We start from the raw sequence: 17,102 nt of genomic DNA on the forward strand, positions 1-17,102 counted from the left end.
GCTCTGTCCCTCTTCAATTTGTCCCGATAATGAGTGTTTACTCCGCCTGCCTGGGATTTTCAGCCGTTAAATTAATGAGGGGAATTGTGACGGTAACTGGCTTTTTAACTTGGGCGATGATGAAAAGCCAGTATTAATTTGGCCTACAGATTTCATTTGCTGCGAACAGGAAAAAGTGATATAAATCACTGTGGGCCTGATTAGGCCCCTGCCTGAAATGACTGGGCCATAATGAGGGCATTATGCTGTGTTTGTTGTGGAAGCGCTGGGGTGAACTGCTCTAATTACTGTGTGTATGTGTGTGTGTGCATGTTTGTGTGTGTTTGAGCACTGGGGTGAGTTGCTCTAATTATACTCTCTAATGGAGAGAACAGGGTCAGCCGGCGGCCTGTCACACAGCAGAGTCAGGTACGCGCTGTGTGAGTTTGTGTGTCCGTGAGCAAATGAAGTAGAGTGCATAAGAAAGTAAATTTGCCAGTGTGTAAGAGAGTGTGCGTGAGCATATTCAGCAGTAATGACTTAAATCTCATTCATTGGTAACACCAGGCTGCTAAATGACCAATCAAAAGTCATTATCCATTAGCCATGTAAATGTGGGTTACGCTACTGGAGGAAAATTCTCCTTGATTAGCTTGTTAATGGAACTCACACTAACGATATTCTAGCAGCTCCGCCTCGGTGTGTGTGTGTGTGTGTGTGTGTGTGTGTGTGTGTGTGTGTGTGTGTGTGTGTGTGTGAGTGTGAGAGAGAGAGAGAGAGAGAGAGAGAGAGAGAGAGAGAGAGAGAGAGAGAGAGAGAGAGAGAGAGAGAGAGAGAGAGAGAGAGAGACAGTGGAAAGAGGAAGTGTGTATACAGTGAACGAGAATAGGTGTGTGTGTGTCAGAGCCAAACACAGATATGGATCAGATATTTGGTTGTAGATATGATTTCAGATTTCGTTCAAACAGACCTTTTCTGTGTTGAACTTATACTTTTGATGGTTATTAATTATTTCCAAAATTGTAAATAAAAGCACAGGCCTGAACATACAGTATGGAATAAACCTCATGTGTTTGTCCAAGTGTGCATCTTATTGTTTTAGCTGTATTAAAGGGATAGTTCAACATTTTGGCAAGTTGGCCCATTTGCCATAATCCCTATAGTCATAGAGTAGGTTCATTACCTTTAATTGTCAGTGCAAGCTATTTTTAGAACGGCGGAGCAGAGCCACGAGCTGCTCAGAGCTACGTACGCTACGGAGGCTCATGGGATTTCTTGGTTTCCCTCATCAAACTCATCAAATACACAATCCAAAAACTCCAAAACGCTCTCATGGACAAGTTGTGACCTGCACATTCACCACGCTATGAGATAATAACAGAACATTACGAGACAGAGTTGTTTTAGAGGTTAATTCATGCAAAACTGCTGATGCGCGTCTCTGCATTTACCTCTAGCTCTGAGCAGCTCACGGCTCTGCTCCACCGTTCTAAAAATAGCTTGCACTGCCAATTAAACGAACCTACTCCTAAAACTGTATGGATTATGGCAATGGGCCAATTTACTTTAACTATCCCTAGATTTAACTATCCCTATAACTATTTCTTGTCCTGGTTGAAGTCCATTTTTTTTATTTTATTTTATGTGAGAAAGTGACTGAGAAAAACTTTGAGTTTGTGTTTTTCAGTTTAAATAAATCCATGCAGGTCTGAAGTGGATGCAGTGAAAATGTTTGTGGGTTCTAGAGAAGAAAGGATCAAAGTGAACAGAAGGAGGCAGCGCGCCGGCAGGTGGGCTGTCATATAGATTATAAAAATGGCTGAAGTTTTTGAACAGATGGAGGTCGAGCTTATTGATGCAGCAAAGCACTGATCGCATTTGTTGTTGCCTACACCGAGTCCGGCGCTCCTCGCAGACACACACCTGTCTAATTAGCTGCGGCAGAGAGAGAAAAGGAGAAGGAAACAGGAAACATCTGGACTCGCCAAATTCACAGGGAAGAAAAATGATGCTTTCAAGAGTCTAACAGACTGGAGGGATTTACAATACCTGTCAGCAGCAGTGGCAGTCGGCTTGTTCTTCTTCTTCTGCTGCTGCGCCGTCTTGGTCTTTTTCTTCTTCTTCTGCTCTGCTTCAGATTCACTGGAGCTCTCTTCAGATCCACTCGAACTCTTCCCAGAATCAGTGGAGGTCTTTTCTGACTCTTCACTGCTTTCCTCCTCACTCTCGCTTCCCGAATCTGGACAGACGTTCATATTAACATTAAAGATCTCCCTAATATTTTCAGGAAATTCAGCTGTTTTGATCTACATATTTTCAGTGGTACCAACTCAGTGTATTTACAGTCTGTATTGAACTTTAAAACTGCAAACAAGTGTGATCTATAAGCATGTGATCTAATGTGATATGTAATCACATTACCACTATACATGACAAGGACCAAGCAGGTATAGAAACAAATGCCAATTAAAAGAGGAGATGCCACTTTACTAGGTGAAAAAAAATGCTTGAACATTTATGTTTCTTATTTCTTTTACTCAATGGCCTAATATCTGCATTAAGTAAAAATAAAAGTTTTGTCTCTTATTAGAATTAGAGTCAAAATGGTTTAGGTTGTTTTCGTTAAGGAGGAGTAATATGCATTACAATGAACTGAATTACATGGTGGAAAATAACATTTAAATAGACTAAAACTAAAAACTATGGGACACAAACCTTCACTGCTGCTGCTGCTGTCTTCGCTGCCGCTGCTTTCAGAGCCTTCCTCTTCTTTCTCATCTTCATCGTCTGAGTAGAACTTGTCATCAGACTTGGTTTTTTTGGCCTTCCCCAGTATTGGCGCCCACTCTTTCACCTGAACAGATGAGGTGGGGGGAGGAGAGGTGAAATAACAACATTTAAGATTAATTGATGAATTGTCTGCGAAGAAAACAAATCAACCAACTTATGGAGCCAGTTCGAAGTTACGCATCCAGTGTTTGAAGAGTCTTTAACAACAACAGTTAGCTGTTAAATCTGCATTATACTTAAACAAGGAATAAACTCTTGTTGACACAACTGTTTGTGTTCCCTCTTATTGTTGTTTATTGTTTTATTAGGATCCCCATTAGCTGCCATAAAGTAACAACAATAAAGCTTCAGCCGGCTCTGAGAGAAAATAATAGGATCAATAGTATCAGTCACAGAAAAACAAAAGCCTTTTAATTTGTGTAATTTTTTTGTTTCTTAACTTATAACAAGGCACAAGAAAGTTGTTGTGTTTGAGCTGAGGTGTGTATGAGCTCACAACAAAAACCATTTATATGGAAAAACAAACAAACAAACATATAAATCACTCAGTGAGAGTGTTGATTATCAAATAGTGCTGTTAGATTTCACGTGGCGGAAAAATAATAAGTATTTTTCAAACACTAAATACGTGTGTGGTGGCACGTTATTGGACATATTGAATTGGTGAAATCAGAGTGATCAGTGAAGCAAAGGTGCTACTGCTGCAACTTCAACTCTCATTCTTATTAAACTAAGAAGCTCCTTTTTACAATCTATGAAACTTATAGCACCATTATGGCACAGTTAATCGAAATATTATCATGCAATATCCATATATATGTTTGATATTTCCCCCAAATATCAAACAACAATGATCAGTAATTCAAGCGCTGTGGTTTTTTGAGTGAATGTTTCTTTTGAAAGAAGATAGAAATGCTGCATCGGTCAGGAAAGTATTTCCAGCTGCATATAGATTCACATTTGCTTTTCTACTGAGTATTTGTGGCAGCAGGACAGTGTATGTGAGACAGACTGAAAACAAAGTGAAGTGTGTATGTGTGTGCGTGTGTGTCCATGGTAATGAAGGAACATGTCAGCCAACAGTGTGGCTTCACTGATGTGTTCTTAAATAGCTTTTGGACAACAACAGAGCTCCATGCCACAGACGAAAAAAGACACATCAAGCTTTGGAAGTACGGAGATTTTTCCTGCAGAAATTATTAAAAAATTGGGTTTAATATGCAAACAGCCACTTTCTGAGCCTTTCCATCTCTAGTGTATTAAAGAGGACGTTATATTTAGAGAAGGGTCACCCTGGTTGGTGTTAACACCCTCTGGGAGGACAGTTAGATAAGACTCTGATGGAAATATACCACTCATCATTGTTACTGTCTGCTTCTATTTCAGCTGCCACTTCATTTGGTTGGTAATGCTGAGTAAGTGCTCAGGAGCTTCCACAGTCATGACCCTTGATGTTATGTTGATGCACAGTTATTAACGAGTCATTTGAGGTGACGTTCATTACCTAATATATTGGGGTTTTTTTTTTCAACTTTAAGCACTTTGCCCTTTGAATCGTTAAATATTTGCTCATCTCTCAGTTGAGCCATTATCTAAAATGTGTAAACGATAATGAAAAGAAAAGGCATCGTAATTAGAGCTTCAGTGCAATCAGCACCATTTCAATGTGCAGTTTCTATATTGTATCTGGTAAAATCATATCTCAATGTAAATATCTAATAACAGCCACAGTTTTAAATGTGTTAATGTCAAAACAAGAAGAAAAACGCACAATCGTCGTCTTATTAAAGGGATAGTTCACCCTAGAATGATATTTCGCTCTTCCTGGTCCGTCCAAATATCGCGTGATTTGCGCCGGCGTCAGTGCGGTTACTGCGAATCACGCGATATTTGGACGGACCAGGAAGAGGAGAAGAAGAAGAAGACGAGAAGCTTCCGCTACAAACAAGCTTAAAATATAGACTTATTTAATTTTTTTCGGGACAATTACGCAATTTGGGGCTTCAGCACAAGACGGACATTACATACGAGCATCATGGAGGTATTTGGATGTTTTTTTGTGTGTGTTTTTTTACGAAGAGCTCCGGTGTCCCTTTGCAACCGTTGCATTGAAATTCACTGCTACGCCGAGACCCCATGTAACTAAGAGAAGGGACGGTGGACTCTGATAATTCTTCCAGCCCTTAGTCAACATGAGGGTGAGTAGATAATGAGCGAAATATCATTCTAGGGTGAACTATCCCTTTAATGTTCGCAGAACAACAAATTGCTCATTATTATTCATTATTATCAGATAGTTAACCACTGAAGCAGTTTTGTGTTTGAATATGACACGTATGAGGTGAAATTAAGACAGACATGGTGTGAGTTCACAACTAGTGTGAAAATGTGTTTCCATTGGCCACTGGGGACCAGGCCTCTCTTCTTCGCTTTGTATGCAAATAAACTGGTCTGACTTGTCTTATGCCAATGTTATTAGTCTTTTGCATTAATATCATTGCATGGGTGATGTAAATCTTTTCAGCTTATTATGAAACTGTGTTCAGATGAATTAGTCTGTGGTAGAGGATGCCAGCTGAATTGTGCTCCTTTTATATGTGTGAGTGAGAGTGTGGATCTAAAATACATCCTCATTGTGTTTACACCTGAACTTAGAGCTGTCCACTTGTGATCAAGGGGCAAATGTTTATACCAGGTCTTATAAGAAGTGTGTGATTTCTTACTGGCTCAATGACCTCCACGTTCCTCACAGACTGGTCAGGAGCGACGGCCGGCCAGTCCGACAGCTCCTGGTATCCACTGGCTTTAGTGTTGAGGCTGTGGGAGAGAGTTCCCAGCTGGTAACGGTCTCGATCTGACAGGAGGAGAAAGAGAAATAAAATAAAATATCAGATCTGTATCAAAGTGAAGCTAAATAAATAAAAAAGATGAAAAAAAAAAGTTTCATTAAATGGCAGTAGCCTCAGTTTATAAATATCACTGTATACAAAGCTTTAATATAAGATCCAGGCATCTTCTCCATGTATTTAATACACATTCCCTCCTCTCCCTCCTCAGTGGTCGACACAGGAAGATAATCAGTGTCTGTGCCTTGGGAGGTTTGCTCTAAAAACTGTGCTTTGCTAACAGAAAAGAGGAGAAAAAAAAAGAAAAAAGACTTCAGTCGTGAATATTAAGAATGACAGGGGTGGTTAACGCTTTCCATAAACATCCAGTAGGTGCAAACCGCTTCTGAATTTTAATGTTGCAGGAGGCCGTTTCTGTCCCTTTTGTCAGGGAGGGAGAGAGAGAGAGAAGAGACAGCTAAATGAGAGATTTTTTCCCCCCTCTCAGTGTCTGAAAATGGTTAGCATTAGCTCAATAATTTACCCATCTCATTAGCCCAAGGTAAAGGGGTCTGACCTAACTGCCCTTCAGAGAGACAGACACACCAGAATAATAAAACCACCGCCTGAATCAACTTTGCATAGCAGTGGAAATGGAGCCGCTTGATAGTGAAATAGAGGTTCAGCTAATATGTATTCAGCGATGAGGCTGAGGTGAACCACCAGACAGACACAGGAGAGGAAGGGGATATATTATTAGGATGTTTAATGTTTTAAAACAAGGATGAAAGGGGTTGATGTTGTAAATGTTTAAAACTACCTTTGAAGGCAGACTCCAGCACCGGAGCAGGTTTGGGGGCCAGGAGGATGCGTCGAGCGTACTTGTTGAGGGCTCCGCTCTTCTCGTTGGGGACTATCAGCTGTCGTATGAAGCGAGTCCGGTCTCTGATGTCGTAGTTCTGGTCGTATTTACCGAGGTTGAGGATGTACTGGGTCAGCAGCTTGGTCTGGAGGAGGGGAAACCATGCATAAGTGAATAATATCCATATTAGATTAGCATATAAAAAGTGACATAAGGTGACTTTTTCCCTCTCCCATCCCAGTCATGTGATGAAGAGAGACAATAAAACAACATTGTTCCCAAAATGTCAAACTATTCCTTTACAAATCACTTAAAATTTGAATATAACCATAAGCACATTTCCATATTTTCTCTCTCTGTCAGTCTAGATAAGTGGAGCTCTTGCAACAACATACGTTAGGGAGTAAAACAAATAAAACTTACTGCTGCGGCGCCACTACACTGACTTTTTAGTCTCGCTCCCTCCTTTCCAACACATTACCTGGAGCTACAGGTTTAATGATGTGCTCGTTTGAGGAGGGGAAGGAGGAGGAGGGGTGGGGGGATGTTTGGCCTCATAAACCCTAACCCTCAGAGGCTAAAGTCGGCCCATCTAACTGAATGGTCCTGTAGACACTGAGCTGCGCTGGGAGATGCACCATTACATTAAAGACGTGTCATTAAAGACGTCTCATTCACAGCTCCGTATTTAAACCAGGCATTTGGCTCCGAGCTGCTGAAGTGCTCACTTACAACTAGATAAATATGTTATCCAAAAGTTTTAGTTCTACGTTTTGTTTCACACATCACAATGAGCTGATTTATTTTGTACACAGCAACAGTGTCTCTGCTGTTTTTCGTCGTATTTTCTTCGTTACCTGTTTAGAGTTGATCAGGTAGAGTTTGGCGGCCAGGTTGACCGTCTGCAGCTTGACGATGTCCTCCTCCGCCGTGAACGTCTTTGCCATCTTGCGAAGAACATCGGGTGCGATCTTCGGCACCCTCTCACAGTACTCGCCCATCAGCCACAGGATGCTGGCTCGGGCCATGGGCACCTGTGAATTCAGAAAAGAAAGAAGAAAAGAGCGTGTTATTAATTTGTTCCTTTCATAACTTCCACTATTAAACTACATAATAAGACAAATGGTGACGCGTACTGTGATGTTGTCGAAGAGCTTGGCCATGTGTTTGATGATCTCGCTGTGCTCGGTGGGCTGAGTCTGAAGCAGCTTCTTAATCACCACAACGCTCTCGGCCACAACGGTCTCTGTAGAGACAAAACAAAAGCTCTCATGACACAGAAAATACACAAGACTTAAAGGGATAGTTCAACATTTTGGCAAATTGGCCCATTGCCATAATCGCTATAGTCATAGCAGTAGGTTCGTTACCTTTAATTGTTAGTGTAAGCTATTTTTAGAACGGCGGAGCGAAGCAGCAGGCTGCTCAGAGCTACGCTATGGAGGCTAAGGGAATTTCTTGGTTTCCCTCATCAAACTCATCAAATACACAACCCAACAACTCCAAAACACTGTCGTGGACAAGTTGTGAGCTGCACAATCACCACGCTATGAGATAATAACGGAACGTTACCAGACAGAGTTGTTTTAGAGGTAAATTCATGCAAAACCGCTGATGCGCGTTGCCTTCAGGGACAGTTTTTCAGCAAGCAGACTCTGTATTTACCTCGAAAACGGCTCCGTTTCGTAACGTTCCATTATTATCTCATAGCGTGGTGAATGTGCAGGTCACAACTTGTCCACGAAAGCATTTTGGAGTTTTGGGATTGTGTATTTGATGAGTTTGATGAGGGAAACCAAGAAATTCCATTAGCCTCCATAGCGTAGCTCTGAGCAGCCTGCTGCTTCGCTCCGCCGTTCTAAAAATAGCTTACACCGACAAATAAAGGTAACGAACCTACTGCTATGACTATATCGATTATGGCAATGGGCCAATTTGCCAAAATGTTGAACTATCCCTTTAACACTTAGAGTGCAGATGACAGGTGCACACAAAAAAAGGTTACCGTCTCTGTTGGAGAGGAGCAACACCAGACCATTTAGACAGGTGTCTGTCACCTCGGAGATGTTGGTTGCACACCTGCCGATGGCCTGAATCGTGGCTGCAGCGAAAGCCTTGTCCTGACTCTTGACGTAGGTCTGAAACGAGAAGAGAAGTTTATTTCCAAATCCTCACAATGCAAACTACTCATTGACTGCTGAGTTCTCGCTAGAAATCAAAACACACAAACCTGAAATTCTCTCAGAATAGTGGAGATGTTGGCTTCATTTGCGAGGTTGGTCAGGATCTCCAGCTGCAAATGAATCAGGTGGAAGATTTGTTTTCAGTGTTTACTGAGGTGGATGTGGAACAGGCTCGAGTGGTAAAGGTCAATGAGATCTTGCAAAATGATGTTGAGAAATTATTTCTAAGCCTGATGTTGCATATTAACCTTTGTAAACCTGCAGAGAGTCGGAGAGTTTGTAGTTGTAGAAATAATATAAAACCAAAAAGCGTCGTCTCGGAAAGTAACAAAAATCTAAAACTTTTGACCTGTGTAACTTTGATGTCATTTTTTTAGTTGAATCTTTATTTAGATGGTCACAAAAGCACTTAGTGTCTCAACGGTGAGGTTACACAAAGACACGGAGAACAATGTCATTTCTGCAAGGATTCACAACATTAACAATCTTAAATATCTAACAAGTACTACACAGGATGATGTAATTATTCCTGAACCACTATTCCTGACCCATATCTGAGCTGATATTATGGGACATTAATGTGCATAATGCACAAAGTAAACTAGTGGTTACCTTCAGTGTTTTGATGTGTGTGGCGTCTGTAGATCTAACATAGAAACTCTTCATGAAGGGCTCAAACATCCCCTGTTTCAAAGAAGAGAATTCATGTTATTACTCATCGCTGCATCGCTGCACGACACCTTCACTGCTCTAAAAATAAAAACAAGGACAGACTTACTTTTCTCTGAATGGACATGGTGGCGATGTTCTGAAGCACAATGTACTGCACCTCTCTTTGGAAAGGACAAACAAGATGACATAATCAGACATCAACAGCCTCGACAAAAGAGATACAGCTCAAAGGAGTAGATTCAAGGTCCAACTTTTTTACATGTTTCCTGTGTTTTTTTTTTGTTTTTTTTTAAGTTTTGATTGACAAAAAGATGTATTTGTTGTTTTAAGAAGCAAAAACAGAAACTCAGAAAACTATCAAAACTTTCACATCTCAGGCTTCTCTCTGGATATCTAGTAACAACTGGTCAGTAGCCAATCAGCAGAGAGATAGGAGCCTCTGAGACTCTCCTATGATTGTTTAACTGTTTTCTAAGTTCTCTAACAAAAATATAGCAGATACAGGTACAAACACTAAAAAAAAAATCAAATCCTTCAAGATAGGATAATGGCTCCATTAGGACCATGGGACTGATCTGTTGTGACATCACAAAGTGACAGAAGTCCTGACGGCTGGTTTTAAGGCTCAGTTTCTGAATACAGGCTGTGTGTATTTCTCTGTGGACTGAGGCTTTGATACTTTCACAGTATTAATATAGAACCTAGAGCTGCTTTATAATAGAACAACACATGCACATCTCACTTTATGCAACACAAGCGTTACCTGTGGCTCCTTAGGAGTCGAACCAGTGACTTGGTGACAATGTTGACTTCATGTTTAGGGGCCAGATGCCAGTAGAGCTGAGCGACAGACATCACCACCTGAGAGAAAAAAAACAATTCAGTGAGAAAAGATAAAAGATTTGCGTACTTTACTGTGCCTTCTTTAAATATTTAAATGTTCTTGCTTGTTATTCTTGGACATTTGTTTTAATTTTAAACCACTCTCCAGAATTTCTAACTCTGTATGTTACTCTAACTTGATGTTATCTTCTTTAAACACTTTCAATAGCACTTTTTTTTATACTTTGAGTCACTTTATTATTTTTATTACACCACCTACAGTATGTTGCCATCTGTCAACTCCGGCTAAAATAAAACACATTCGCTCACATGCATTTCCTTCTGGCTCCACAAAGGCACTCATGACATGACTCTATAAAGGTAATTTTTCAGCTGCGCTTTAAATAGCCACAGGACGTGTGTCCATCGTTGCAGGCAGAATGGAAAGGTTCAGGCGTCTATGAAGATGGAGGATGTCACTGTGTTGTCGCAAGTAAAGAACCAGCGTGTCACATTTTAATCAACACTTTCATTTGGGAGCATTTTTCCTCCCGCTGCCACACAGCGACAGAGACCTTGAGACTCTTGGGTGATGGAGATCTGTACTCACAAGGCTTTTTCATATATATATATATATATATATACAGTATATATATATATATATATTTTTTTTTTTTCTTCTTCAATCTTGGGGGGGCGATGTGTGTATGTATCCCTGTGTCTTTGAGTTACAGTATGTGTCCAGGTGTGCATGTTCTATTTGTGTAAGAAAATACATCTTGGGCTGTATTATTGATGGGGGATTCATTTGACAGCCTGTGTATGTCTATAGCAGCACTAGCTGTTTTATTCCACAGGATACACTGAGACATAAGCAGAGGCCACCCTTAAAAAAAACCTACATTTACCCAATGTTAATATCTCTCAACAGGTTAAAAAGCTGCACTCTTTATCCAGGAGTGTGTTCTCTCTACTCTTAATGGTTTGAGGATTACTAGTGTTAAAGGGATAGCTCAACATTTTGGTCAATTGGCCCATTGCCATAATCTATGTAGTTTTAGGAGTAGGTCCGTTGTTACCTTTAATTGTCGGTGCAAGCTATTTTTAGAACGGCGGGGCAGAGCCGTGAGCTGCTCAGAGCTACGCTACGGAGGCTCATGGGATTTCTTGGTTTCCCTCATCAAACTCATCAAATACACAATCCAAAAACTCCAAAACGCTCTCGTGGACAAGTTGTGACCTGCACATTCACCACGCTATGAGATAATTACGGAACGTTACTGCCCCTGACGGGAATGCGCATCAGCGGTTTTGCATGGATTTACCTCGAAAACAACTCCATCTCGTGACGTTCTGTTATTATCTCGTGGTGGTGAATGTGCAGGTCACAACTTGTCCACGAGAGCGTTTTGGAGTTGTTGGATTATGTATTTGATGAGTTTGATGAGGGAAACCAAGAAATCCCATGAGCCTCCGTAGCGTAGCTCTGAGCAGCTCGCAGCTCTGTTCCGCCGTTCTAAAAATAGCCTGCACCGACAATTAAAGGTAACGAACCTACTGCTATGACTATAGAAATTATGGCAATGGGCCGATTTGCCAAAATGTTGAACTATCCCTTTAAGTCAGTTGTGTGACTCACGGCAGTGTTCCTGCTCTGCAGCAGAGGTTTGGTGTTCCTCAGCAGCAGCCTGTGATCTGGATCCATGATGTACGGCCTGGCCTCCGTCTGGTCCTTCTTCTCCTCGGAGTCAGAGTCATAGAACGTCTTCTCGTTGTTCTCGTCAAACATGGCGCCCTGAAACACACAAACAACACAACGCATCACACTAATGCATTAAACTATACAGCCTCAAACATCCTCCTGAGTATGAAACACATAGCATCATGGTTTTAAACTGATTATTACCAGGTGAGACTGCTCTGCTGCTGTATTTAGTCTCAGAGGTGATCTACCTTCTACCTGTTGAGCTAAACCTATAATATGCATCAGGAATGTATAGTTATATAGCAAAATACTAGATTCTGACATTTTAAAGTACACTAATTTATAGTTTATATGAAATATTACTCAAATAATCACTTGTTTTTGGACAAGTGTTGATTTCTATTCCTCAGAGAATCAACACCTATCTGGCTTTTGGATGCACACTGTTCATTTCCAAACTGCTGACAAAAAGGAAAATGATGAAGTATCACCACACTTATCGCTTAAGATCAGACAGACACGCTGATAAAACAAGAATCACAGTGACAGGATATATTCATGATTGTGACCCAGGAGTAAGTGTTTGATTATCGAGAGTTCTTGTTGATATTCAAAGACACTCGGCGGCAGGTGTATCTCTTCCTGCCGTGCACATGAGCACAGGACACGATGCATCCTGCATTTGCAGGAAACTAACAAGGTAGTTAGGATGAGCAGGGGGTTGCTACCACGTCTGCTGACTATCAAGGATGCTTACGGAGCTGAAAGTAAATGAATCAATAAATAAATATATTTGGTGAATTTGCCACAGTATGGATTTGGATTCCTGATGGTTTTTTTTTTTGGGTCCTGAGTGGCTCACCTCCTTCCAGGGGCTGACGAACTGTGTCCTGGCGTAGCGAGTCAGCATGGAGATGATGACCACCTGGCCCCACTCCTCCACGTCCACCAGCAGGTTACACAGCTTCCTGTAGTTCTTGTGGATCAGGTCGATGCGATCTGGACACACTTCTTCGAAGGCCATCACCACGCTGCCGGCCACCAGCTACACATGGAGAGAAGAAGAGGGCGTGAGGGAAATGCTGCTTTTTTTATATATTTCTAGAAGCTATAAGAAAGTGCAGCAGTTTACAAATTGAAAAAAAGACTTTAAGTGTTAAACAAGCTGTAATATATAGACTCTAGGGAAATAAACCACTTAAAAGATATGACGCTGATCAAAATTACTGCACTTGGGAAAAAAACAATGTTAATTTACTACTCTGATGACAATATACACAGTTCAGTGTCTAAGTAGTTACCTGATAATTAGAAGGAAAATGTTTGCTCTTAAAGTTTTGAACAGCCCTGCGAAGGAAACCCATCAATAAGTGTTTCTCGCAATCTTCCCCATAAATTACATCTTTGCTCAGGTACAAACCTAATTTTATGTTCAATTCACGGGGAAAGGAGCACGAGGAGGGAGCCGCAGCTGAGAGAGAGCCAATAATCAACTATATTTCATTGGTGGGAGGAAAAAACCCATTTGGCTGTTGCATGCCCCCCTACCACCCAAACTGCCTGCTGGCTCGCCGGCTGACTGCGAGACTGAGTGAGTGACAAGGCGGCGTATTAATATGCAAACAGCATTATCACGGGCAGGCAAGGGTGAAGAAGAAGAGAAAGGGAGCAGAATCTGGTCTTCCCAATTAAAGCCTTCTGGCCCCCGGTGGCCCTGTGGGAACCCGGTGCATTTACCCATCAGCATTGTCATGAGCCTGCATTGATTGTGTGTGCGTTTCTGTGTGCATGAGGTGTGTACGTGTGCGGCTCCTGTCTGTGGATTCTCTAAGAAATCAGGGTCTTAAATCCGACCGATGATTGGCCTCCTGGCAGAAACATTACTGATACTGATGAATGAGTCGCTGCAGGAGCAGGCGACTACATTTTGATGTATGAAGCTGTATTCACTGAGTGACCCACGAGCAGAAATACCATGTACGTACAGGTACATGTTACAGGAAATAGCTTAATGGCAACATTACCAGGCGTACTATACCCTTGGTTGTAGGTTTATTTGTGAATCTTGCAAAAACTAGGGCTGAACATGAAGTAAATATCATTAAAAATCTAAATATTGGTGAGTGCAACCTCCAAAACTCACAACAGCACCACAAACTGCATCCTCAGGATAATAATCTCTCTTTAAAACAAAACAAATTGAACATTATCTCTTCATGGAGGATTTTTTAGTCTGCATCAGTTTAAGCAAAGTGTACCTAATAAAATGGTAACTAGGGGGGTAACTAGTGACAACTGATAACAGGTTTACATCACCTGAATGAACATGTGCAGTTATCTACAGTGCCATCCCTCTTCATATGTCTCCTCTGCTTCCTGCACATCACTGTGATGATATTTACAGTACGTGACAATGAGTACAGATGTCACACTCTTTCTATAGTTGCTAAAGCTGCATCTAATGATGAGTGTGCTTTCACGACTTTATCCATTTGACTCGGCTCCGGCAGGACAAATAATGTTTTTTAGTGAAAGAACCGCGCGATCCATCTCCGGAAAATCAACTTTCTGGAGTTTCTGTAAATATGTGGAAACCGACTGAACTGTGAGTGTGTGCTGTGGGAAAGGCGGTGTGGCCTTAAGGAGACTGTCCTATTGGAAGTGAAATAGAGTTATATATAATAGTTACAGTATATACAAAAAGGTAAATTAACATCCTGGAAAATAACTGCATTCAAGTTAGATGTGACAGCGGAAAATGTTCCCCTTCATTATCAATTAAACCTGATCAATCATAATGATAACTGTCTGCAGGGTTTGTTTTGGTTTTGGTTTGGTCTCTACGACCGTCCTAATACAGAGGAAGTGAACGGGATTCGGTTTGTTGTGCTCAGCTCAGCGCATCGAAAAATTACATTATGAAAATTCAAGAGCAGCATCTCTTTTTCCAACAACAACATCCCCATTACTCTGGAATAATCCACTAAATACGATGAGGGAGCTAAGCTAAACCACTCACAGCAGCCACACAGTGATGATATGCATTGTTATTTTGTCTTCATATCGTCTTTATCAACAGTATAAATAAATAAAATTGTGTAAACCGAGTAATAAAGGCTTGTATCTACGTTAGAGTATCTGCACGGCGGATTAAAGCACAGCAGGTCTCTAATAGTAGTCAGTTATATACGTTTAGTGTGAACGGGTGTGCATTTTTGCCATGGGGGGAGGGGGGGTGTCGTCCTCGCCATGCGTCCTCCCCGGGCCTCCTCCTGTCTCTAAGGCTATTACAGGCAGCACTATTTCTGAGCATGTGGATCCTGCTGCAAAGGCTTTGTGCATTCTCTACCAACTTCCCCCATTAGACACAGCTCCAAGGTAAACTACATGCACCATCAACAAAACTGACACCCCAATCTATGGAGTTCATACACCTCCTCCTCCCTCCTCCCCCTCCTCCTCCGCCACCCTCGACCATATTATCTACCCTGCGTGACAAGCCGGTAATGGAAAAATCACACTAAGCAAATGGTTCTTCTAATAACAATAAATTTCCTATAAAATTATGAAGGGCCCAAACCGTTTCCTTGCATCTATTTTGCTATGAATTCTAATTAGGGTGCCAGAGAGGCAGAGAGTGCTGGGTCATCACGCCAGAGACAACGTGCGCCTTTTTGATTGATGGCCCGGCGTGGGGTCGGCCTATCCTCCCCGCGCTTGCTCCTCTCCTGCTCTCTTCCCTCTCCCCTCCTTTTACTCTTAAATTAATGGGCGTCTCACCTAGCCCCTAATCATAGTGCCCCCCCTCCCTCCTTCGCCCCCTGCCCCTCCTTTCTGTTCTCATTTCAATTTTGCAGAAGGTGCAGGATGGGGCGGGTGGGAGGGGGTAGCATGGGAGGGATCGATCATTTATCTTGTAATGGCTGGATAATAGATCCATCACGGTAAAACAGCTGCACAAACTCCTATGTTGTCTCTGTCATCAGGCCTTCCCATTTTCTCTTTAAACCATCCTGCCTATAAGCAGCCCCCCGTGTGTCACAGCCATTTAACCAAACAGGCACATCTGTAAAAGGTAAATGTCAGGAGGGCCTGGACGACGCCTCAGCACCGGGACAATAACCAAATGTTTCCTGCGTTAACAGGCAGCATCGTGACATCAGCTAAAGAGCATTTAGCCAAATGAATTCGCTGATTTGCAGTTAAATTGATCGATTAACATCGCATAGAGCAGAACGGCATTGGTCGCCTTGTTTTTAAGTGAGAAAAGGCAAAGTAAGTGGCGAAACAGCTCCTCCAAAGATATTCTGATATATTAAAGTAGCTATCATGGATGTGGGACTGCACATGTTGGACACTTAATTATTTATAACATTAGTTTTACCAAAACATCTACAATTAAGAAACATTTTGATATTTTGACTTGTAATAGCCGAAATACCTTTGGGTAGTGCATTAAACCTAGTCTGTAATCGAGCATGCACACAATTTTTAGTGTAATTTGCATTTTTATTTATGTGGCATATAATCCTGCATCTGTTCTGTGTCTTGCCTAGTGCATGCTGGGAGAACAGGCAGTTTAGAAAACAAATAGCCAAATGGTGCTTACAGAAATAATTTCATTAGCTGCCTCACAATGTCATTTTATTCAATTCATGCATATTGTTATTACAGTATTATTAAAGGCACTCCACAGATATAATTTTGCACTTCTATAAAAGATGGAAAAAAAGAAAAGAGAGACTGAGATATCCTACCTCCAGGTCTAGTATCAAAAACACTGAATCCTATATTTCCCATGATGCAACCAGCATTGTTTTTATCCCTGCCGACCTCAAACCTCACCGATCCCACGTGATTTTCTGCTTACAAATGCGTAGCTGAGATAACCCTGATGACATCCACACAATTCCTGCCAGAGCTACAGAAGACATTATACTGTTGTATCGGGCTGAGTGATACTGCTAATGACAAGTAAACTGAGATTTATGTGTAAACTCTGCAGAGTGGCCCTTTACATCAAGCTACATTTTCCCCTTCAGTAGCACCGATTCAACTCGGAGACATCCTCCCACGGCATTGCAGTAAACTGACAAGAGGACTGTCCACTGCTCTAAATGCTCCCATCCTAGTGTCATAAAAATGCATCGCTTGATAGCGATTAAGTATCCACTATGTTTGGGTTTTTTCGCCATTCATCACCAGCTGATAGTGCCTGTGCGTCTGTGTGATGATAGTGCCCTCTCTCTCTGTCCCCAGACTCA

General features: G+C 41.6%; 1 protein-coding gene across 1 annotated transcript in view; it reads right to left on the reverse strand.

The window, feature by feature from the left end:
* The window catches only part of ap3b1a (adaptor related protein complex 3 subunit beta 1a), a 57,204-nt gene that overhangs the window by 27,161 nt on the left and 12,941 nt on the right, over positions 1-17,102 (reverse strand). The window contains exons 7-19 of the mRNA XM_083983433.1: positions 12,701-12,883; positions 11,773-11,928; positions 10,075-10,172; positions 9,418-9,472; positions 9,252-9,323; positions 8,687-8,749; positions 8,462-8,594; positions 7,593-7,702; positions 7,314-7,490; positions 6,415-6,601; positions 5,493-5,623; positions 2,695-2,833; positions 2,029-2,218 (exon numbers count right to left, since the gene is read on the reverse strand). Of these exons, the coding sequence (XP_083839559.1) occupies positions 2,029-2,218; positions 2,695-2,833; positions 5,493-5,623; positions 6,415-6,601; positions 7,314-7,490; positions 7,593-7,702; positions 8,462-8,594; positions 8,687-8,749; positions 9,252-9,323; positions 9,418-9,472; positions 10,075-10,172; positions 11,773-11,928; positions 12,701-12,883 (1,694 nt within the window). The remainder of the gene's footprint in view (positions 1-2,028; positions 2,219-2,694; positions 2,834-5,492; positions 5,624-6,414; positions 6,602-7,313; positions 7,491-7,592; positions 7,703-8,461; positions 8,595-8,686; positions 8,750-9,251; positions 9,324-9,417; positions 9,473-10,074; positions 10,173-11,772; positions 11,929-12,700; positions 12,884-17,102) is intronic.

Source organism: Trachurus trachurus, assembly GCF_905171665.1.
Source record: "Trachurus trachurus genome assembly, chromosome: 12".
Lineage (NCBI taxonomy): Eukaryota > Metazoa > Chordata > Actinopteri > Carangiformes > Carangidae > Trachurus > Trachurus trachurus.